The sequence below is a fragment of the Peromyscus maniculatus genome, chromosome 16, assembly GCF_049852395.1.
Source record: "Peromyscus maniculatus bairdii isolate BWxNUB_F1_BW_parent chromosome 16, HU_Pman_BW_mat_3.1, whole genome shotgun sequence".
Lineage (NCBI taxonomy): Eukaryota > Metazoa > Chordata > Mammalia > Rodentia > Cricetidae > Peromyscus > Peromyscus maniculatus.
The window spans coordinates 33,085,998-33,111,326 of NC_134867.1; the positions used below are offsets into that span (position 1 = coordinate 33,085,998).

Consider the following 25,329-nt stretch of genomic DNA (forward strand, 5'->3'; position numbering starts at 1 on the left):
CAGGTTATTAGGCCTTTTTCATTAGTATCAATTCAATCATTTGATGAAAATAAATTCATCTGTCCATATTATTACATGGTACTTATCAGCCAGTGTTAATTGGTCTTGCTTTCATAAGAAGACTTTACAGAAATATAGGTTTTGCATTTCATAACAAGTGTAAGAACATGACAAGGATTTTACACACTGGCATCTGATAGTTGTGTGATTAATTCTTATGCCAGAATTATTTGTAGAATGGTACTCAAAGGTTTGGGGCAATTTGGTACAATGTATTCCTCCTCTAATCTTTTTCTCCTTAGCTATACAACACAGTGTTATATGGAATACAGTCTTACACTACATTTTGTTTTATAACAACACAATATGCAAAAGACAATTAAGTCCAAAAGTATGAATCCACATCAGTGTCTGGTGCTTATTGGCAGTTATCCACTTCACTGATATAATCTTTAGGAAGAGAGCTATAAGACCAATAATAGTTCATTTCTGCTGAATTAATATAAGCAGAGACTTGATGCTGAGGTGAGTCCCAGGACCTATGGAATTGCAGACACCACAGGAAACCCTGCCTGTTATCTCTGGTGTAAACAGCAATGACCCTACTTCAGGAAGAGATGTTTCTCTCCTCAATTGAGGAACTGGGTGTTAGCTTTCTGTCATTTCAGAATGACTAGTTGTTAAGTTAAACAAATCAGTCTCTGGAGTAACTGGCATTTGTTAAAATCACAAATTGGCTTTCTAAACAAAATTTCCCACAAGACCAGAGTGACTTTAAACACTATAGAATTTGGCATTTCTGTGAAATATCAAGGAACACAAGAATGTCTTATGTTCACACGGAATACCTGGGATATTTAGTCTCTAACTATGGGTCTCTAGGAATGGTTTCCTCATATCCAAAGGGTCATAAGTTTTCTGTGGGGATTAATGGATGTAGCACATACAGGAGATGTGGTGAGCTCTTGATGATGGAGATACCTTCCACTGCGGATCTTTGCAAGTGGTCCCTGTGGTAGTTTTGAGCATTGGTGGCTCACTAATTCTAAGTCTAGTTACCCATTTCATAACTTCTTTTTATGTCTTCTAATAACTCTGTCCACCAAGCTAAGGACATCCCACTCATTTTATTATGATCTGTGCATAAAGTCCTATGAGATCAGAAAAACATAAGAACAGCCACAATAAAAAAAAAAGAATCATCATCAGTTTGTGTACCACTTACCATGAAATATAGGTCTGGATATGATTTTTAAGGTTCTTCAGCATATGGTTTGATTTAAAGTATATAAAATATTTTAGTGAATAATTTTATATTTTTCAGGATTAGAATATCTCCTTTATGCATAGAGTAATTCCTCATTGAGTTCATAACCGGGTGCTAAGCACTATAATCACAGAATTCAGAAGGCTGAGGCAGGAGGATCACAGATCTAGGCCAGCCTGACCTACACAATGGGACCAACTTAAAGAATACACACACACACACACACACACACACACACACACACACACACACACACGTTTCCAAATAAAACAGTTCTTTATTTTTCTCAAGATAATTTTAATGAATATCTCTCTAGCATAATGGAATGAATATCTTTTTTGTTCTATTTCTCTATAGATACTTACAAAATCTATTGCTTTTGTTATTTTTAGATGTTATCTTTAGACATTAATCAGTTACCATCATTCCATGGTAAATCTAATTTTGTCGTTCTTAATTTTAAAAGAGGGAGTTAGTGATTCTAAATAATTTGAAATTTGCAAATCTTATGTATTGTGCACACAAAAAATTTATGTAAAGTTGCAATATTCAGAACAATTCTCATGTCCACTTGAAAGTGAATTTTTTGTTTTGTTTTGTTTTGTTTTTCGAGACAGGGTTTCTCTGTGTAGCTTGGCGCCTTTCCTGGATCTCTCTCTGTAGACCAGGCTGGCCTCAAACTCACAAAGATCCGCCTGCCTCTGCCTCCTGAGTGCTGGGATTAAAGGTGTGCGCCACCACCGCCCGGCTGAAAGTGAATTTTTAATGATGATATATTTTCTCATCTTTTTCTTATACTACAGTTGTAGACTATCCTTGGGCTCTTGACTGAGAAAAAGGAGTGGTCAATTGGCTGGGCTGGTTTCTTAGTGGCCTCAAGTTAGTAGACACTGAAGGCCAAACTTTGATGAAAGAGGACCAAGCAAATTTTAGAAAAATGGTGAAGAGAAGTAGAACTAGGAGCCAAATGAGCAGAATAATATCAGAAGATGACAGAGCAGCTATTTTTAATGTATTTATAAGATGTGATGTTGTACCATACTTGCCAAAGCCATGTATGAATAAATCCATGTCATCTTCCACTCACAATTTTATTCAGGTATCAGTGCAATTATGGATACCATTAAAAATATGCTTGTCATAAGCAGAGTCAGCCATTAATTGCTACCTCTATCAGAGAAGTAAAACAGGTTTTAGAGTTATTCAGCTATTAAATGTTTCAGAATAACTTTATAAAATGCTTCTAAAACAAAAGTGATAAAAGAATAACTAAAGCAAGCATGTCCTCCACCTTTGCAGATGTAATAAAAATTTGTAAAATTAAAGTGAGTTTCAGCAATTATAATATTGCATTCCTAATAGATTTGAAGTCATGTTTGTTTTCTTATGTGCTTTTATAGTATAAAGGTGACATATAATCATTTAAATCCATTTTTATTGGAGTTTAGTAAAAAAAAACTGCACGTAGTAAATAAACAGCATACTGAAAAATGTTTTCTTAAAAATGACATTAATGCTATGTCAAGAGGACTATTGATTTTGAAAATTTCTCAAAATTGCTTCAGCCTTCCAGGGGTATGTATTTTATATATGTGATTATAACAAGTAGATGTTACCCCAATGTGTCTATGAAGAGGTTCAATAGCATTGAACCAGGAAACAGGGGACTCCATGGCTCAAACAGATTCCTGGACCGTCTATAACACTTACTAAGCATGTGGTATTATATGCGTTATTACTTCTTTGAACTTCCTTATCTTCAGTCTCAAGATTAGAGTAACAACTGTATTAGTATTTTATTAGTGTGACATGCCAACCATGTGTGAACTATGGTCTACGACAGGTAGAGATGTTGCAGGGATTATGTAATGGAATGTCTGAAAGAGTACCCAGTGAATTTAAGACATCCTAATACTGAAGTCAGCTACAGTTTTCTTTAACAACTCTCATACAGATTTGCAGCACTTCAAATCTTGGATTTTTAGGTTAGTGATGTATGCAAAATTATCCAAGGCTTAAGAAATATCTCATGTCTGAGATGTTTCTAAACACAAGCATTTCAAATAAGAGCTACTTGACCCTTATTTGGAATTTGTAGGACCGTATTCTCATTTGCCGTGTGTCTTGTCTTTACAGCCTGCCATTGTAACATCAATGGCTCCTTCTCAGAGATTTGTCACACTAGAACTGGGCAGTGTGAATGCAGACCCAATGTGCAAGGGAGGCGCTGTGATGAGTGCAAGGTAAGGACCACCCTCACCTGCTTCCGATGATGGATTTCAAACATATATTGAACAGAGGGGTCAGAATTATTTACTTCTGAAAATGGAATATCTATATTCAGTGGGGCATTTTCTCAACTAGAACAAAATTTGCTGTACATTGCAGTTGACCTGTGAAGCATTTTCTCAACTGGAACAAAATTTGCTGTACATTGCAGTTGACCTGTGTCCCTACATGCAAATTGGTATAATAATTGCTGTAATTGAAGTATTTACTCAACAGCTAGGGTATATTTAATTCTAGTCTGTGAGGAGTAAAATAATTTACCTTGAGGGGGCGGGTAAATGTGCAACTCCTTTTGCTTCCAACCAAATGTCCCCCACACTTCAAGTTCTGTCATTTAAAGGTTAGTTTCAGTGAATAAACATTCAACTTCGTGAAAAATTTCAATATAGTTTTAGGAATATTAGGAATGGCTAAAATGAAATATCCCATCCATTTGAATGTTGTTTTCAGTGTCTGTGTACCATGATGGCCCTGCCCTGTGCTGAGGTTCCTTCATGAGACAGCCTCTCAATTTTGGCTCATGTCATGTAGATACATTTTATTCACAACAAGCAAGTAATTTTCAGACGTCATACTGGCCTTTAGTAGAAAGTTTCAAAATATCCCTGCTTCTACCTCTTGAATAATAATACCATATGCTCAATTCTGCTTTGTTTCCTTGTTTTTCCTTCTGTTGGGTTTTAAAGCTCAGTACATGGTGGGACTCAGCGAAGCGATTCTGTGAGCTGTGTGACTGCAGTCCCCTGGGCTCCGTGTCACCGCAGTGTGATATGACGGGAAGATGTATCTGTAAATCAGGCTTTGTAGGGAAACAGTGCAGCCTCAGCAGGCAGGTGCACCATCCAGAGGAGAAGCCACACAGAGCGCAGCAGGTGCTGGGGTCTCCTCGGAGGTGGGGTTCCAGCAGTTCCAGCGGGTGCCCCAGGGGAACCTATCGGACCCCTGTGCCGGTAGGCACTGCATGGCTGTGGGGCATGCTGTGTTCCTGGGCTGTGGCTGAAGTGGCTTGGAAACCTCTTACCAAATAATTTTGGTCATTAAGTGTGCAAACTGGTCGCTAAGTGTGCAAATTGCAAATGCAGAAATTATACAATGCCTGACTAAAGCCTTGCCTTTTTAAAAAAAAAAAACAGTGATTTTATGCTTTTAAAATTGCATTCAAGTGCATAAATTTCCATTAAGCATGGCTGTGGGGTTGGAGAGATGGCTCAGCAGTTAAAAGCATTGACTGCTCTTCCAGAGGAAGCAGGTTTGGTTCCTAGCACCTAACTCACAATCATCTGCAACTCCAGCTCTGGAGAATCCAACACCCTCATCTGGCCTCTGCAGGCACCAGGCACCAATGCGGTGCACACACATACATGCAGGCAAATGACTCACACACATAAAATAAAATATTTTTAAAAGCATGTCTATGGACAAACGAAGTAAAAATTTAGTTGCAAGGAGCTCAAGGTAACAAAAGTGACTTTTTCTGGAGAATTAAGAGCATTGAAGTTAAGAAAAGCCTAACATTTCATTTTAACAAAGGTTTTGCTCATGTGCACTCCAAACACAAGGAGCACACACTCCCTCTTTAAGTGTACAACAGACACAAAGTAAGGAAAACTTTCACTTTCAACAATTTCTTCCCCATTGGGTGGCTCACAGCCAGCTACCTGTAACCATACCTCTAGGGCATCTAACATCCTCTTCTGGAATTCCCAGCATTTGCAATCATGTGCATGTACACACACACAAACACACACACAGACACACACAAGCACATGCACACACTCTCACAGACACAGACACAGATACACACACACACACACACACACACACACACACACACACACACACACAATTAAAAATAAATCTTAAAAACAAAGTGCAGACTCTGAAACCATGCCAACTAATTTGGGATACGAATTGCCCAATTGTCTCAGTGGAAACTTCAGATTTCACTTTTCTGTGCCTATTCACAAAAGAGGTGGTAGGTCCAGCTATCTGAGAGGGTTGTCCTGGAAATTCAGATTTGTTAGAGTTGGAGAGCAGTGCTTGGCACATAGGAAGCAACATATAACATATAACTACTAGATTTTGTTACCGCCCCAAGTGAGAGTTACTGACAGGAGCCATCAGGCTTCCAGTGGGGACTGGAAGGGAACTCTTTCTTGTATTTGGGTTTCCATGGAATCTAATTACAAACTAGAAGTGTCTGTTCCTTAGATTTATTTATTAGAGCAGTTTTCTTTGAAATTTGGAATAGATTTTTGAGTACCAAATATATTAAAATTTTATTATTCTATTAGGAAGTTTAGTAGCTTTATTTGAACTACAATATAATAAATATTAGAAAACTGTTGTAGTAACAGTTTGTTTTATATATTTCCTTACATAATCAACTTTGAAATTTTTTGATGACAACTGTGATTTAGAAATCCATTTTAGATTTGTTTGATTTACCCATTAAAGGAAAGTGTATATCTATACATACATATGCATATTTGCTAAATGTGGACAATTCAGGAAATAAAGATGATTGTACATTCCTGTCTTCACAGTCAGGGTTAGTATATGAAGAAAGTTAAAACACAGTGAGAAATGGAAAATTTTACAACTATAATCAAATATTTTATTTTAAAAAAATCTAAATATAGTGGACCAGGGAGATGGCTCAGGGGTAAAAGTGTCTGCTGTACAAGCCTGAAGCCCTGAGTTCCAGCCTCGAGTCCACAGTGGGAGGAGAGAACCAGCTCATGAAAGCTGTTCTCCTCGCACGGGACACATGCTCTCACTAGAAATGTACATCATACACTCAACACTCACAGCCATAGTATATAAAATTTAAGTCTCTGCTTTGCTCCCAAAAAACCTGAAGTGCATTATCATCTAGACTCTTTTGGAATCCAAGTGTTTGTGTGTGTGTGTGTGTGTGTGTGTGTGTGTGTGTGTGTGTGTGTTTCTGAGTGTGTGTCTGGGTGTGTATGTGTGTGTGTGTGTGGCTGTGTGTGTGTATCTGGATGGATGTGTGTGTGTCTCTGTGTGTGTGTGTTTTTCTGTGTGTGTGTGTCTGGGTGTGTGGCTGTATGTGTATATCTGGATGGATGTGTGTGTGCACGTGCGCGCGTGTGTCTCTGTGTGTGTTTTTCTGTGTGTGTGTGTGTGTCTGGGTGTGTATGTGTGTGTGGCTGTGTGTGTATGTGGATGGATGTTTGTGTGTGTGTGTGTGTGTTTGTATTTTTCTGAGTGTGTGTGTTTGTCTGGGTGTGTATGTGTGTGTGGCTGTGTGTATCTGAATAGATGTGTGCATGTGTGTCATTGTACGTTATATAATTGAAATCACAGTCTAGATAATGTGTATGCTGCTTTTTGGAATTTTTATGTGGTGTTGGATCATAAACATATTCCTGTCATTAAAACCGCTTCAAAATAGATTTTACTTAATTGCCTCTCATTTGATAGCATGAATGTACTATAATTTAATTTATTCAGTACCTTCTCTAACAGTGAAGGTTTGAGTGTCACCATAATTACATGCTATGATAAACAATTTGTAATGAGCATGCTTGTTATTTAGTCATTGTTCTAATATCTGATAATTTCTCTAAGGTTAAGGATTTTACATTGAAATGATTTTTATGAGTAAAATCTGTTTAAATTTTACTTTATATGTATAGGTGAATTTAATTACAAAAGTATTCATTGTTGTCGATCCTTACCTACTTTCTACTTTTTTTTTTGGTTTTTTGAGATACTTTCTACTTTAAAATGATGAAATCTGAATTATAAATAGAACTTAAAATAAAGCCAGCAGTAAAAATTAACAATTATCACATTCAATCAACTCATTGTACATTTTAAACAATACAACTATTCTTAGCTAGTCATATTAAGTCTAATTCTCATTATAATTTTAATTTCTCAAATTTATTTCTAATACCGCTAACAATAATATTAAAAATATAATGAAGCTTATTCATTTCTCTTTGGGTGATTCCCAATAAATGGCAAGATTAATTTTTACCAAGAAGTAATTATGAAGTCTAATTTTCCAAAATACAAATTATTTTGACAAAGAAGTAATTATGGAGAGTAATTTTCCATATTAAAATGCCATAATAATGTGACATACTTTATATTTATAAAAGAAAGTGGTGTACATTAAGTATGATACATGGTTCTCACTTTTCTAGTAGTAGTGATGATTCCTGAATCTGCCAGTGTTTTTAATCATAGGTACCCTGGGCCTGGTAACATGTATTTCAAGAACATCTTCACAGATAATACTACAAGGCTGGGTGAGAAAATGATGTGGTTATAGGTAGATACCAGATCTACAGTTTCAAACTTGGTTGAAAGGCCTGGCCTTACCTTTCTAATCTAGTGTATTAATCTTTTCTCATTAATGAGTTTTGATTACTAGAATGCTGATCAATAATATTGAAAGCATTTTAGCCAAGCATAGGTAGTTCATGACATCTGAAAGCAATCATTTTAGTGTATTAACAGTAAAGTGAGTAAAACTTTTAATTAAAACCAACAAGGTAATACAGAATCTACTTCATATTACTATTAGAACCAAAGAAGATCATAGAAAGGCTTTTGAATAAAATGAAAATGTAGTGCCTATTTTGATAATTAATTTGATGACATTTCTAAGTAACCATATTTTTCACTTTGTCAACATTTACCCACTGAACAATAGACAGTTGTCAATTCCACCACAGAGCCTGGTGACCCATGGGTTCCTTACTGCCAACTGCTCTCTAGATTGCATGCTTTTTGTTTCAGGATGAGCTCATTTGCTGAGATGTACACATTTTCTTTTCTTTTCCACACCAGCCTGAAACCTTTGGCTTGCAATTGGGAAGGGGATGTGTTCCCTGCAACTGTAATTCTTTTGGGTCTAAATCATTTGACTGTGAAGAAAGTGGCCAGTGCTGGTGCCAACCTGGAGTAGCAGGGAAGAAATGTGACCGCTGTGCCCATGGCTACTTCAACTTCCAAGAAGGAGGCTGTACAGGTCTGTAAAAGAGACTATGCATTCATTCTCAGATTTTATTCTCCTGGCTCTTGTAACAGCTTGTTCTGTTAAAGGAAATGCAGGTTGAAAACAAATATGTGATACAGAATATTTAAAGTAATAAATATGTTAATTTGTAATAATGAACCAATAGCACAGTTGGAAATTCTGCCCTGCATGTAACTATGCTTGCAAGTCTTGAGCAACCATCAGCAGATCCCAATGCAGATGGGCGCTTTTGTTTGTGCCCTCCATTCCCATGACTTCTACAGGTTGAAAAATCAAATGTTCAGGGTTTGGGGTGCCACTGTTGTCTTAGTCCCCCTTTCAAACTAAAACGTCTCAACTTCTCCTGCCACATAATGGACACAAGAATTGAGGAAGGTTTTTGTTTTGTTTTGTGGTGCAAAAAAACATGCTTGTTTCAAAGCTGCATTAGAAGGCTTTTCATTCTGGAAAAGAAGCAAGTTGGATCTTGATATTTAGTTCATGGGAAAATGCCGGTTGTAGTTTCTAACATGATTCCTTGAAAGAGTGTTTTTCCTATGTTCAACCAATGATTGCACACTGATCATGAACTAAACACACACACACACACACACACACACACACACACACAATTAATCAATTAGCACACTAGGAGTGAAAGTAAAGATTGAAATTAGCTTTGATTTATATATCACTAATTTGGAATTGGTGGCATTCCAACAACCACAAAAATGAGCTGTGCTTTTGTTTACTAAGTTTGTTGACTGACAACTATTACCTCTGTATTGTGCTTTCAGCACTATGGCAAGATTTTAAAATGTCATCTTTGACTAGTGTAGCAAATTCATGCAAGAATCAAAATAATATTTTAAAGTATTTAAGGTACCAGTATCTTTCAGAGCACACCCTGAATTATAAGCCCATGGTTTTCTTCAGAAAGAAAGTCATTTTGAGTCATTTGTGATGTGATAGAGATCTCCTAAGACCTGTGTGATCTCTAAGCTAATATCTGTAAGTACTAAACATTATAATGAACCACTTAAAAATATTCTGATCTTTAAGTGAAATTCTCATTAATATTTTAACATGATATGAATTAATGCAGAGCTATCTATGTTAGGGATTCTGTTGCTGTGATAAAGCATCATGACCAAAAGCAACTTGTAGAAGAAAGGATTTATTTCATCTTACAATACTTAAGTCTCACCCAATGAATAAGAGAAGTTGGGACAGGAGCTCAAGGCAGGAATCAGGAGGCAGGAGCTGATACATAGGCCATGGAGAAGTATTGCTTAGTGATTTGATCCCCATGGCCTGCTCAGCCTGCTATCCTATACAACTAAGTAGCACCAGACTAGGGATGGCAACATCCAAGGTTAGATGGGCCCACCCTCATCAATCATCAATCAAGAAAATTCCCCACAGCCTTTTGGAGGCATTTTCTCAGTTGAGATTCTCTCTTCCCAAATAGTTTTACCTTGTGTCAAATTGACAAAACAAACTATCCAGCTCAGGGTCTATTGTATATTCAATGAATTCTACTAGCAAAAGTCAGTAGGCCCTCTGCACATATGTTAGAGTTGTGTAGTTTGGTCTTCTTGTGGGGCTCCTAACAGTGGGAACAGGAGCTGTCTCTGATTCTCTTACCTGTTTCAGGGACCCTTTCCTCCTACTGAATTGCCTCTTCCAGCCTTAATAGGAGAGGGGGTGCCTAGTCTTATTGCAACTTCATATGCCGTGGTTGGCTGATACACATGGGAAGCCTGCCCTTTTCTGAAGAGAAAGGAGGATGAGTGGATGAAGTAGGGGGAGAGGGAAGGTTGGGGGAGGAAATAGGAAGAGTAGAGGGAGAGAGGGGAAAACACGACTGGGTTAGGAATTCATTAATTCATTCATAAAAATTCAAGAAAAGAGTATTCCTTACACGAAATAGCCTATATGTATTTTGTGGCTCCATCAATAACTAGTTTTATGACCTTGAATGTGCTATTTGACTATAATTTCTTTCTGAAAAACTCATCTTTTACCTTAGGCTCTCAATAGTATCTATGTCATGAGGATTTGTTGGAATTCCCTGTGTTATGGCTTTAGAGTAATGGCTGACTATCAGTATTGTGAGTTTCTTACCATTATCTTTATTAATAGTTTTAGTTGTAGTACACATTGTGCTTTGACAGAGAAAAATAATTCATTGCTCAAGTTTTCCTGTCTTATGATTACACTAAAATTCTATACAGAGAATTTCTATTTCCAAATAATGATTCAAAGTGTCCCAACATGTTTCTTAGTACATAAATTTAAACATAATGCTATTTTTCTTCTTAATGAATGTCATGTATAAATAAATCTATCATCACAGCATTAGCAAAAACAATAACAATAGCAAAGACAATAACCACTGGCATTTATTTGGCACTTAGTCTATGTCAGGCATGGTTCTAAACGTTCACAGCTGGTATGAAACACTTTGAGTAATGATAATTATGACCCCTTAAAATTTAATTTAATCAAATACCTAAATAGACTCAATTAAAATGATTTAACCATCAGCTAACCAATTAAAAGCTTTCCTACAACATTGATCTTCAATTTGAATTCAAGTATTTGGTATTTATTTTCTTGCAATAATTTTTTTTTAAATCAAATGCTGTGCTGAACTGTACTCTTACCAGTTGGATCAAGTCTGTACACTAAGCGGCATGCATCACTTCTCATGGTTGGCTTTGAAGGTCTTCTGAAACCCAATTCTTACATTCTTTGAGAAAATACAATAAGTAGGAAATTCATACTTTTATAATTCATTTATAGTGAGAAAAAAACCTTTGAAATTAAAGTACTAAATCGAATCATAAGGAAATTAGAAATAACTCTACTTTGAAAGTTTTATAATGCAATTATTGTTTAATATATATTAAACTAAAATATACTGTTATTTGTAACTATATACATGATATACTGGATTTAAAATGTTGGGGTTGTTGGTTTTATTGAAAATCAAAGTCATTATCAGAAAGAAAAAAGTTAACTTTTACAGCAAAGTATTCATAAGCTTGAAATAAGTACATGAAATAAATATGACCTAAATCCCCTTTAGACCCTAGAAACCTGACTCCACCCCTACTCAGCAGGAAACAGCTTGATGAACATAGCCTCCCTTTCTCTTTGTAGTTCCTCAGGGTCTAGAATAAAGAGCTGATGACCTACAAGCCTCTAGTGAGCCAAGAAGCTCTGAACAGGAAAGTCATTTGCTGACAGCATCTCCAGGTAGTTAGGGAGCTCCTGACAAAAAAGACAACATACCAAGTTCCTTTGGGATTTACAACTTTGAGGATGCTGCGGAACAGACGGATCTTCTACCTCAAAGTGCCTTTTTCTGCTCTAAAGAACCCCAAGCTCCCTAGACCTCAACATACAAGAACCCACTGCCCCAGAGAGACTGCAGGCCCTCAGTTTTCTCATTAAGGAACAACTGGCTTATAAAAATCAATCAATAAAATAAATACATGAACAAAAATATTAGACTTTATAGTATTTGGATAGAAGATAAGTAGTTAAGAATTTGGTAACAGATGTCCTCTCCCTGAAATTTAATAGAAAAACTAAAAAATTTGAAATTACTAAATGAAATGCAACATTTATTGACACAACACTTTTGTGAAATATACTGTACTATGGTATAAATAACGAAGTATGTACATCCTCCCCTCAACAAGGATCCTTCAACCTGGTATCAAAAATGGAAAGAACAAATCAAGGCATTAAGAATTTAAAATGTTATTTCAAATTTTACCTTTCTTTGACTCATCTTTGCTTTCTCTCTTTCCCATGTGAAGCTTGTGACTGTTCCCATCTGGGCAACAATTGTGACCCCAAAACTGGCCAATGCATTTGCCCTCCCAATACCATTGGAGAAAGATGTTCTGAGTGTGTTCCCAACACCTGGGGCCACAGCATTGTCACTGGCTGTAAGGTAAGTGGATCACTGTTGTCATCCGAACATTTTCTTATAAAGTTTTCATTCAGTCCAGGTCTGTAACGTACATTTCAACCCAGTATCACACACCACAAAATAACATAGAATTATCAAGGACGATCTCAAAGACACTGGCCATTATTTTCCACTTTACTGTGGCAGAGACGTTTATTAGTTGAGCTCATGATGCCTACAAAATAAAGGGAAAGGGAAAATAAATCTATAATAAAACTCCAAATAACTATTTCATTCTCAGACATAAGAAAATTCATCTGTGAAATAAAAGGGACTGAAAAGTTAATTTGCCAATATCCTGTTAAAACTGTGCCAAATTAACTTGGTTTTAATTTTCAAGAGGTGATTAAAAGGAATCTGAGGAGTCAAATTATCTACCGTTAGTTTGAAAAATCCTCTTTTCCCCTATAGATAGACCATAGAAAATGTCAAAGCATGACTCGCTCTTAGCATCAGCAGTGAATCACCCACGAGACTGCTATAGAAATATTCATGAAAGACGCCACAGGCAAGGACCCTGTGGTTTCAGTGAGGTTTTGGTGTGGGCTGCAGGTGTAGACACCTTAAGCTTATCTGAACCCACTGATTTGGAGGTAACAAGGGAGAAGCCATAAGGATGTCAAGGCTCTATTCTGGACAAAGTAGAAAAGAACACACCCTTAGTCCTGTAGGAATCACAGGGAAAGGAGGAACTTCAGGAAGGGGAGGGGACGTTCAGGGCTTGTTTGGTTCTTTGTTGTTTAGTTTTTTTTGTTAAACACTAATTAAATGAGATTAAAAGTCATTTATTTAAAGTGCAGTGAGCCTTGACCAACAATTGCAATAAATTAACTATGCCTTGTGACACTTGGAAATCAGCCTCCTTCACCCCTCCTGGTACTACTGTGTTGAGTTTAGTGATTTCTTCATCTTTATGAGAATAGGATAATACTCTCTGCTGTTTCCTTTTTCTTGATGTGAGGAGAGAGAATTTGATTTACCTTCCATCACTTAGTGCTATGCTTTTAAAGTTTATTCATCATACAGCAAACATCAGAAGTTCGTTCTATTTAGTTGCTTAATAACATTGCATTGTATACTCTACTGTAATGTGTTTATCTGTTTACATTTGATAGGCAGTTTGGAGCATTCATTAATAACTTTGCTGTAAACTTTAGTGTGGAAGTCAGCAGTATATTCATAAACCGTAAATTTTAATTTCTCTTAAGAATACTCCAAATCTTTGCCAATACTGACAATTCTGATTATTTTAATTTTAATTATTTAGTTGGTTATGTATTCCTTTCTTTTGCATTTTTTAGTGATAAACAATGGTGGGAAATGGTTTGCTTATTTGACTAGCTGTTTGCAACTACTAGGAAGTTGTTACAAATCTTTTACACACTTTCATTCTGAGAATATTTTCTACTAATAAAAATAATTATTAAAGGTTTTTGTGTATTCTAAATGCACATTCTTTAACACACACACACACACACACACACACACACACACACACACACACACACCACGAATATAACTTGCTTTTTACTTATATCTTTGTCTAATTTTTATAAGCATGAACAAGTGTTTTGTATCATTTCTTTTCTGGATCCTAGTTCTTATATTTTGCCTTGGAAGAATCTGCTGGCCTAAGTCTAAAGATTTCTTTCTGGTGGTTTCTTTATAAAATTTTATAATTTTAGCTCTGAAATTTAGGTTCATATTCTACATTTAATATCAATTTTTATCTAGTTTGAGGTAATCGAATTCACATTGTTATGGCTGTCCAATTTTTCCAGCATCATTTGCTGAAAAGACTCCCTTCCTATTGAATTAACATGGTTCCTTTATTAAAGTAGTTCTCATGTTCATGATTTTTGGACGCTTCTGTTTTCTTATATAATTGTGTGAATAGTACAATGTTTTTTATCACTGTGGTTTTTCCAGCAAGGAATGAATCATATTACAAGTCCTCCAGCTTTATTTCTCATTGCCAGTATTTTGAAAAGACTTTAGGTAAAATACATGGTATATTTTGTTGTATTCCTTTACACTGTTTATTCTCTGATCATTTGGATCCTTATGAAGCTTGAATTTATGTTGTCATAGGGAAGGTGAAAAAAAACAAATCTAGGGCCAATGAGCTTCCCTCTCACCCTTCTGATAGCCCAGTTCATTGTTGAATTTCTCCCATCTTATAATCAGAAAAATTAAACAATCTAAGGTTTTCGTGAGGTCTAGAGATGTTTCATGCTAGATGTCTTTAATGCTTTACATTCCGTCACCAAAGAGTTTCATTGCTTCCCTAAGCACATTCGAAATCAGCCAAAGCCTCAACCATTCTTGTAGCTTGAGTTTTCCTGCCTTGCCCACAGTCAGGACAAATCTTTGTCACCCGCCAATTCCACAGCTGCTCAGACCCAACCAAGTAAACACAGAGACTTATATTGCTTACAAACTGTATGGCCATGGCAGGCTTCTTGCTAACTGTTCTTATAGCTTAAATTAACCCATTTCTATGAATCTATACCTTGCCACGTGGCTGGTGGCTTACCGGTGTCTTCACATGCTGCTGGTCATGGCGGCAGCTGGCAGTATCTCTCTGCCTCAGCCTTCCACTTCCCAGAATTCTATTCTCTCCTTGTCCCACCTACTTCCTGCCTTGCCACTGGCCAATCAGTGTTTTATTTATTGACCAATCAGAACAATTTGACATACAGACCATCCCACAGCACATTCTCCTGCTTGTCTCTAGATGTCTCACAGTAAAACTCTCATTCTGAGCATATGGTGTTTGCTCCTGTAAATTCTAGCTTCTTCAGATTTTCAAAACAAGCACCATTGTCTCTCAGCTCGGTTCCTTGCTGGGCCTTTGTTTGTTTTACCTTTCTCTCTAGTATTACAGCCTAGAAGTTACCTCCACTCACAGCCTCCTTTTTTTCTCTTTTCTCAGAAATAATAGTTGTATAATTCATTACCCAATATCTAAAAATATTTTTTGTTGTTTCCTGGTTTTTGTTTTGTTTTGTTTGCTTTTATGGTTTAATCACTTAAACACAGAGATAGTGTTTAAAAATAAGTGGGCATTTTGGCGTGTGTATATGAAATGTAACTGGTCCAGGTAACATGAAAGTCAACGGCACCTACTGGATTTTAAGTGTTAATAAAGGCCTTTTAAAAGGTGGTGACAGTCCTTCCAATCAGCCACCCTGAGTCTAAAAAGACTGAAATGTGGCAACAAAGTGTGGCCTTTTTAGCCCCATGATATTGTCCTGTGTAGATAGGAAATCTGTATTTTTGACTGATCAAAGGGAAGGGATTCATGAGCTCCCACCTCCAACTGAGGAGATATAGACAGTTGATGGCTTCTAGGGGAGGAAGAGTCAGTTTTATTTAAGGTAGAGCTCCTCATACATAGGGCATCCATGCTCTGTTGGCTGGCCCACATCAGGAGTACGTTGTCAGCACAAATTGGAGCCGATGGGTAATTTAAAAACCTAAAAAGAGAACACATAGTAGGAGAGTGTAGAACGCTGGGGATGGATCTAAGAGGAGTTACCAGAAAGAGTTAAGAGTGAACATAATCAAAATACATTTAAAAAAATTCTCAGAGAATTCATAAAAATTTAAAATTAGGTGAATACTGGCCTAGAATACACTGACCTCAAAAAGAGTTTAAGTATTGATAAGTGTTTAAGGAAGTTCAGAATGTGCTCCAATATGTGACTAGAAAGCATAAACACTAGACAAGACACTCATTTTTTTTTATTTCTCAGACTATTAAGTTTGACATTCTACCGTGCTACATTTTGAAAAGCAATATTTTTCAAGAATTTGAAAGTTTTTGTTGAGTATAAAGAGTGCTCTACATTTCTAATTGATTGCTATTATCACTATTGTAATTATTATTATTTGCATTTTAAAGTCACTTAGAATTATTTTAAAAAAATAAAAGTCATAGGAGTGAATTCTATCCATAAAGCTTTCAATAGGACCAAATTTTAATGAAATTCTTGAAATTAAAGCTGATTCTTTAATATATATATATATATATATATATATATATATATATATATATATATATCTCAAGCAGGGATATGGCTCAATGTCTATAAAAGTTATTGGGGGCATATTCTTTTACTGGTCACTGGACATCATATTGCTTGAAGTCTCAATTGAATTTTATTACTTCAAACTATTTGTTTGAAGTAACCTAAATTTCTGAGTGTGATAGCACATTTTGCTATCAGGATTTATAAAAATCACGTGGCTTTTAGACATTATTTATGAGCAAGCATACACTCTGCTGTTTAAGAACTTGGGAGAGTATAATTTAAGGCAACCGTGATTTGGGACTGAGGGAGTCTTTTCCTGTTTGCCATGGAGCATTGCTCCATGCTGAGGTGTGTGCACACACATCCTCTGAGCTGTCTTGCAGTAGAATACCAAGCCTGCCATCCTTCACTAGCAGAGGGGAGGCGAATAAATCTTCTGCTGCTAAACAAACATTACATCCAATTATAATTTAAGTTTGATGTTGGGTAGAGTGCTATCTAAACGCACAGTTAGTTGTCTCCTCTATTTCCACTGTAATTTCTCAAATAAACTTCCTGATCTGGAACCACTCCAAAGTCTATTTGTACTGTCAGTAATCCTCAAGAGCTAGTTATTTGATTGTATACAACAAACTGGTTAGAAGACATTTTATATATTTTTTGTCATCTAAAACTAACAGTGTTTTTTAGAACCTTTTAAAATCTATCCCATGGTTATAGTTTCCATGCAATATCATTATTTTCTTTCTATTTTATTTAAGTGACTCCACACATACTCAGTGAAATTGGCAAAGAAAAATTTTCTATGATTTACTAGGTCATTCTCATTCTGAAAGCTCATTCTACATCTGCTATTCTTTAAGTGAGTTATGTGAGGGTCATTGTATTAGTCAGGGTTCTTTAAAGGAACAGGAATAGCTGGGCAAATATAAATATATGTGTATATTAAAAGGGGACTTATTAGATTGTCTTAAAAAAATTGGTCCAGGTAGTCTAAAGAAAGATTGTCTCACAAAGGAAAACAGAGAATCCTGTAGTTGCTCAGTCCATGAGGCTGGATGTCTGAGCAGTCCCAATCAGGCACTGGAGTCGTGGAGGGTTCCTGGAGAACTGCTGGTCTTCAGTCTACTTTGGAATGCCAGACAAAGCTGGTTTTAATACCAGCAAAGTAATGACTCGGCAGCAGGACAGGTGGAGTTGCCAGCGAGACTGAGGGCATGCAGGCGAAGAGCAAGGCTTCCTTCTTCCATGCCCTTTTAGGTGGGCTGCAAGAAGGCATAGCCATGATGTAAGGTGGGTCTTCGTGATTCAAATAATCTAAGAAAATCCCTCGAGGAAGAGCCTAGATCTTGGTTTTAGTTGATTCAAGATATAATCTACTAATCTTGACAATCAAGAGTAGCCATCACAGACATGATCATGGGTTATCTGTGTCATAGAAACTACAACTGTTAGAAACCCCCTTCTTGCTCCATCTCTCCCTCTCGAAGTACCCTGTTGAGCTGGAAACCCATCCCTTGCTTTACCATTGGACAGTCTTGAATATCCATATATCCCAGTTCTAAATTAGGGAAAGGTGCATCTGGCTTTCTCTTGGACTTTCTTACTAACCTGTATCCTCCTGAAGAACATAAATGTTCAGACCCTGTCCTGCCACTTAACTGTGACTGTGCAAGTTTGAAAACCTCTTACATCCTCTTTTCCATTATCTGTGAAATAATAACATGAAACTAATTCCATGGACCATGCATGTCATCCATTGTGTCTGCTCCTCACAGCACCTCTTTGAGGTGGTCACTGTATCATTTCCTTTTTAAGGATGAGAAACTCTGATGCAACCAGAGGTGAATTAACCTGATTCAGGATATATGGCTAATAAGTGGTAGGTGTAAGTGAAGCATAGATCTGGACACCTAATTGCTCTACTATAGAAGTGCTAGCTAACACATGACATAGGTCCTGCCTTTTCCTGGATTGCTCTGGTTGTAAAATGCAATGTTTGTGTGTGTTTAAAGGAGACTAAAAGGAAACAACCAGATCAAGGAGTTGAGGAAATACTTAAATCTAAGTCTGTTTTTGGAACTGAGTTCTATTAATAGCCATGGCAGTCTCTGATGGGTGTCTCTCCATCCACTCTGTGTCTGTGTAGGTCATTTAGATTCTTCATTAAACATCCACACTGCTACCTTATCCCAGAAGACTTGAAAAAATACCTAAGAATCCATCTTTCATTGAAATTCTCCCTCCCTCTCTCACTCCTCCTTTCTCTCTTTCTCGTGTGTGTGTGTGTGTGTGTGTGTGTGTGTGTGTGTGTGTGTGTGTGTGTGTGTAATGTTCATATAGTTCCAGGTACATAATCAACTCTCAAAAGCATATTTCTATTTAAATTTTTAATTAAATTTAGTTCCTCCTATATTCAGAAGGAAGGAATACAGTAGAAAAAGGGTTTGTTTTCATTTGTTTGTTTGTTTGTTTAGTCTGTGTATACATTTTGTTCTTATTTTAATGATATACTTAGTGTAATTAAATAAATGGAAGTTGAAAGCCAGCCAAAAAACAGAAAGAAGGAAACCATGTTCATATCACTGATTGAAAATAACTATTTAAAGATTCTTTTTAAGTGTGTGTGTGCATACACACAGGCACACATGTGCCATCACATGAGCATGGAAGTCAGAGCAACTCTCTGGAGTCAGTTCTCTCTCATCACCTTGTAGGATCAGGTCCTTGGGCCTGAACACTAGCACCAGCCTCTACCCACTGAGCCATCTCACTCTGTCTAAAAAGACTCTTAGTGCTAATTCCCCCTACAGCCTCTTCCTTGCACAGTAATGAAGAGACAGAAAACTAGTTTGCTATCAGTGCTGAGGAGATAGCTCAGTCAATATAGTGCTTGCCGCACAAGCATGAGGCCTTAACCTTGATCCCCAGAACCCACAGAGATAGCCTAATTGGTGAGGCCCACAAGCTCCTGTAAGAGACAGTGTCTCAAAAAACAAAGTGGATAGAACTTGAGGAAGGACACTTGAGGGTGACCTCTACTTCCATATGCACCTATGGAAGCATGCATACACACTTGCAAGCACACATGCACACATATACATACATGGGAGGACACACAGAATAATGTTATTTAAAATAACTTAGAATAAAATGAAACAATAAAGCAAAAACCTACATTTACTTTCTTATCACATAGCACTGTGGTTTCTAGATTGCCATACATTTTTTCCTACAGGCAGAAAGCTTTTAAATGCTATGTTCACCCATGGGTCCCAAGGGACTAAACTCTACCATTACAAAACATATAATAGATACATGGTTCATATGTGCATAGTGGAATAGCAACGTTAAGATTAAAATTTCAAGATATTTCCCCTGCAGTTGTGTCAACAGTTGTTGCTTTGTCTCCCTGCCACAGGCTTGTAACTGCAGCACAGTGGGGTCCTTGGATTCACAGTGCAATATAAACACAGGCCAGTGCAACTGCCGTCCAAAGTTCTCTGGTCTGAGATGCTCCGAGTGCAACCGAGGTCACTGGAACTACCCTCACTGCAGTGTCTGTGAATGCTTCCTGCCAGGGACAGATGCCACCACGTGTGATTCAGAGACTGGAAAATGCTCCTGCAGTGATCAAACAGGGCAGTGCACCTGTAAGGTATGAATGGCTGGAGGGGTGCAAGGAAGAGCCTCATTCACTGTGGATGCCATTGCTCAGCTTTACCTGCATTCACTGTGCACTATTCTTGCTTCATTAAGCAACACAAACAAACATTCACGGCCAGACACAGATTTCCTTGATGCGTGATCATTGGCATACGCTCCACTTTTCAAGAACTTTCTTTCAACCCAAACCCAGCCTCGTTTCCAGTTAGTACGCAGGGTACAATTTCTTCAGTGAGTGACGTTATTTTTCTTCTCTGTTCTTCTTGCGCAAATGAATGTCTGTGGAGTGGGCAGGGGGGACTTGCAGGCGCAGTCAGAGAGAAACCACAGCTGACAACCAAGCTTATCACCAACCATTTCTCCTGCAGTTCATCTGCAGCCTTGCACACTTTAGCATATTTACTGCTATGGAAATTCAGTAAAATCCCATCACATATGAAGGCTGACATAACAAACTGTGGCTAACTACGTGCAAATTTCGGTCCTCATTAATACTGCTAAATGATGTAGAAAAACAGCCAATTAAAATGGATAAGAGGGATTTTTTTTTTGTCTTTTATATATTCCTGGACAAAAAAAAAATCAATCCCAGGAAAAGTGTGGTTAAAACAGTGTCACAGATAGCTTTTCAAGACAAAGTCTGTGCAAAGAAAGGCAGAGGAAATGGCTGATTAAAATCTGGTAAGCGACCAGCCTTGAATTTCAGAAAACAATAGCCTCTGCACAAAGGGACCTAGCTAAGCAGATTATCACACTCCACACATACACACTATATTATGGTCATATGTTATATTTGGTGTATGTTGCATATGCATTATATTATGGTAATTATATAATATTAGAGTAAATACATAAATGTTGTATTTTAGTTTTCTGACTTTTTCTTAGCTTGAAATTATTTTTTTTTTTTTGCTTTTGAAATTCTTATTGCTCACAGCAGAGTCATAAGAAAAACACTGCTAGACCTCAGCAACAGTATACAGCACCCTTAGTAACAGGTACATTGAGGAATCAAGTGCCTTTTAAAGTCCTAAGAAATCCAGACAGGGATGTGAGCTAAAAATACTTTTGAGGTATAAATCTCTTACCCTTCATTCAGGTGTTTTATTTTACTAAATGAAAAGGAAATGTGTCGCTACTCCTTGTTCTTAAGTTAATTTCTCCTATAACATTATAATGAACCCTGAAAGGACCTTCTTCTTTCTTCAGGTGAATGTGGAAGGTGTCCACTGTGACAGGTGCCGGCCTGGCAAATTCGGACTTGATGCCAAAAACCCACTTGGATGCAGCAGCTGCTATTGCTTTGGAGTTACCAGTCAGTGCTCTGAAGCAGAGGGACTGATCCGCATGTGGGTGAGTAAGAAGCCGCTGAGCCATGTAATGGTATAATGTTCATTCCTGCAGGAATCTTTTAGTCGGGCCCTGAGGGGTAGTAGGAAATGGCAAAACATTTAAGTAACCTTGTTCCCGTGTGCATTCAGAAATGGTAAAGGCTCTATGTACCATTAGGCAGTTGGCATAAATGCTTCTTTAAAATTCTTCCTAAGAAGATTGTTCAGTTACTGTTGATAGGGAAGTAGATGGCAAGTGGAAACTGGAAACATTGCCAGGGAGGTGTGGTGTTCTGTCTTGGGCAGCAGCACCTTATATACTGAGGAAGGAGGTGCTGGAGTATGGTTGTTGACATTAGTGCAGCCCTGAAAACCATGACCTGTTGCTTGCCTTCCAACTAGCCATAGGAAACTATCCATTGTTTGCATTGGGATTATGCTTATTTTGACTTTTATTTCCTTTTATCTCTCCATAATTTAATTTCAACTTTTATTAATGAAAAAAATATTGCAATTTTTAGAGATTGGGGTTGATTAATATGCAAAACATTTCAAAGCATTTCTTTCCTCCTGTCCTCACCCACCATGTCTCATTTCTTTTTCTTGTGACATCTCATCAAAATAGGGGCAAGAGCCCGTACAAGCCTGTCTCCATACTTAGCTTTAAAAAAATGCTTCATATTCCTGTTTATCTTCCTGCTGAAATTTGATGCTTTGCAGGTGACTCTGAGTGATGAGCAGACCATCCTGCCTCTGGTGGATGAGGCCCTGCAGCACACAACTACTAAAGGCATTGCTTTCCAGCACCCAGAGATTGTTGCAAAAATGGATGAAGTCAGGCAAGATCTCCATTTGGAGCCTTTTTACTGGAAACTCCCAGAACAATTTGAAGGAAAAAAGGTAAAAATAACTCTGAATTCACAACCAAACAAGATTTGGGAGTCAGGTCATTTGGAGGTTTGCGTAAATCATCACTTTTTATTCTTTTTTTCTTCTTCTTCAGTTGATGGCCTATGGGGGTAAACTGAAGTATGCAATCTACTTTGAGGCTCGGGATGAGACAGGCTTCTCAACATACAAGCCTCAAGTTATCATTCGAGGTGGGACTCCTACTCATGCTAGAATTATCACCAGGCACATGGCTGCCCCTCTCATTGGCCAGCTGACAAGGCATGAGATTGAAATGACAGAGGTAAGTTTGGTAGTTGTTTGGTGCAGAGATACTAGTGACTTTTTTCGTTCGGTTTTATGACAATGGGCTTTTTTTGTTATTTGCAGAAAGAATGGAAATATTATGGTGATGATCCTCGAATCAGCAGAACTGTGACCCGTGAAGACTTCTTGGATATACTCTATGATATTCACTATATTCTTATCAAGGCTACTTATGGAAATGTCGTGAGACAAAGCCGGTAAAGTATAATAGAAAATACTCAAGTTAAGTTCTTGTCCTAGGATCTATCACAGGGCTGGTCAGGAAGATAACAGACAAGAAATCAACAAGTGGCTAATTTGGGACTAAGATGATAGAAGACAAATAAAAGGATGTGTCCAGTCACTTGATAGAAGAAGCCATAATTTCCCTCCCAAATAAATAAGAACAATATTCTTACTTTATTAGTCATGGTGAATTTAATGCACCAGGCAAAAGTTCAGGATAGTACATATGTTTGTTACATATAATCAACTGTAATGTTGTAAGATTATTGAGAAAATTGACCTTGAAACATGAAGGTGAGTAGTCAAGGCCAAGTTAGTCCAGACTCTTCCATCCTTGAGCATTCTTATTTGTCCATGCCAATGTAACCTGTATGTTCATTCACGCTGGATATCATGATGTAAGATGATGGAAAATCATAGTGAAAAAAAGGTAAACAGATGAATTAAAGAATTGAATGTGACATCAAGGAAGCCAAACTGGAAATACCTCAAGAGCATATTCAGTGTTTCCATGTGAGTCAGGAGGCCAATTAATATAACCATCATTTAAAATGGTCCTTGGGACCATACTGGTGCTTTTTCCAATATCATCTTTTGCTGAGGCCTTTGGACAGAAATAGTCTCAAAGTTTTAAAGAATGAATGAGACACAAAGAACCTCATATTGAAAGTGTGGACTATTGTTTTCCATGACTCTTACTATAAAATGATGGAAAGACCCAGTGACAAAAGTCAAGGGATGTTTGTCTCATTTGAAAAGTAGGTAAGCATGTTTATGGACTGTGCTAAAAGTGGTAATTGGAGAGAGAAAATAGAATAAAATAATGTAGAATAAAGAGAGCAATGGAGGGTCCAGGAGACATCTTCACTAGTGGAAGGATCATGCAGTGAAATTAAATGAGAACTCACATAGATATAGTTAATTTCTTACTGCAGAGGCTGTACATTGTGTTGAATTTACTTAGTAACTCAATGTCTCTTTTACATGTTCTATTCTTTCATCTTCTGGAGAAACATCGAGTCAATACTTGCTTGTAAAATAGTCTTATGACAAATTAATGTTTCAAGCTAGAGAAAATAAGGAAAAAAGAGGAAGCCTCTCATAGTCAAACTAATGGATCTAAAAGTGTCTGTATTTTAGATATTAATATAGTGCTAAGCATACACACAATCTCCCAGAGAACTCATTTTTGTCTAATAGAAGATTCATGTTGTTCACATCATTGATGAAGGAGCTTTCAGTGAAAGAGCTAATCATGAACCAAAATTCACTTTCTCATTTTTATTCCTTTTGTTTCTTTGTCATAAAAATAAACCATGAATTAAAAAATAAACACTGTCACCTTTATTGTTAATTACCTTAGAATAGCAAATGTACACTAGTCATAGAAGCCAAGGCAGGTTTGTATATTAGACCATATTAAGAGCTTGGCAGTTCATAGAACATGCTGTTAGTGTAACTAAAGGAACCAGTGTTGCCTTCATTTTTCACTATACATACTTTTTCCAAGCCCTATCAAAACTTGAGTTAAGCTTGCCAAGAAAACAAGTAAGGCAGAAAAATCACCTCACTTGATTGTTGAAGACAGTGGAATCCTGGCAAAAGCTTAAAAACTTTAAAATGCCCCCCAAACTTCAATAAGACATAATACAGCATCTTTATCGTTACAGGAACCATAGCTGTGTCCAAAACAGAGATTAAAAGTCACATGTAGTTGAAAGGAAGTAACTTTTAGACCTTAGTACTCATTTCAATGGAAGCCGTATCCAGACACAACCATTACACTTCCACCCATCTCACTTCTCCAACCTTTCACTCACATGTGAACTCCTCTGATACACCTGAGAAACAATATTTATGGCACAACTGTCTGTTGTTGCCACTGTTCACTAGTCTCCAGATTTCTAAATGTCGCTCTCTCATACACACGAATGTCCAAGAGAATGAAGGCAAGATGATGTGTGTATCTTCTCAAAGTAGCTATGGAGCCCCACGGGGCTTCAGTGGAGAGAAGGCTGCTCACACAAGCAACTAGTTTTCCTCTTGCTCCACAGAGTCCAGGGAGAGCAGAGCAGTGAAGGCTGTCTTATCAGAGACGAGTGGCTGTTTACAGCTCACTACCATTACGCTACTCTAAGGAGAAAAAAGCAAAACCAGCATTTTAGCCCAAAATTGGTTTCATAAAGGCTCCCAAGTACAGACCAAAATGCTAGTGAAACCAGCACGAGCAGTCATAATTCAATAAAGTTTACCTATGCTTGTTATAAAGTTTCTGATTCAACCTCCTTAAGCTATTGGAGGTGCCCTTTATTGAG

The 25,329-nt window shown here is 37.2% G+C and overlaps 1 protein-coding gene across 1 annotated transcript in view; it reads left to right on the forward strand.

The window, feature by feature from the left end:
• The window catches only part of Lama2 (laminin subunit alpha 2), a 571,985-nt gene that overhangs the window by 357,792 nt on the left and 188,864 nt on the right, over positions 1-25,329 (forward strand). The window contains exons 20-27 of the mRNA XM_076552567.1: positions 3,404-3,510; positions 8,384-8,564; positions 12,386-12,522; positions 19,999-20,235; positions 21,453-21,596; positions 22,295-22,474; positions 22,578-22,766; positions 22,853-22,986. Of these exons, the coding sequence (XP_076408682.1) occupies positions 3,404-3,510; positions 8,384-8,564; positions 12,386-12,522; positions 19,999-20,235; positions 21,453-21,596; positions 22,295-22,474; positions 22,578-22,766; positions 22,853-22,986 (1,309 nt within the window). The remainder of the gene's footprint in view (positions 1-3,403; positions 3,511-8,383; positions 8,565-12,385; positions 12,523-19,998; positions 20,236-21,452; positions 21,597-22,294; positions 22,475-22,577; positions 22,767-22,852; positions 22,987-25,329) is intronic.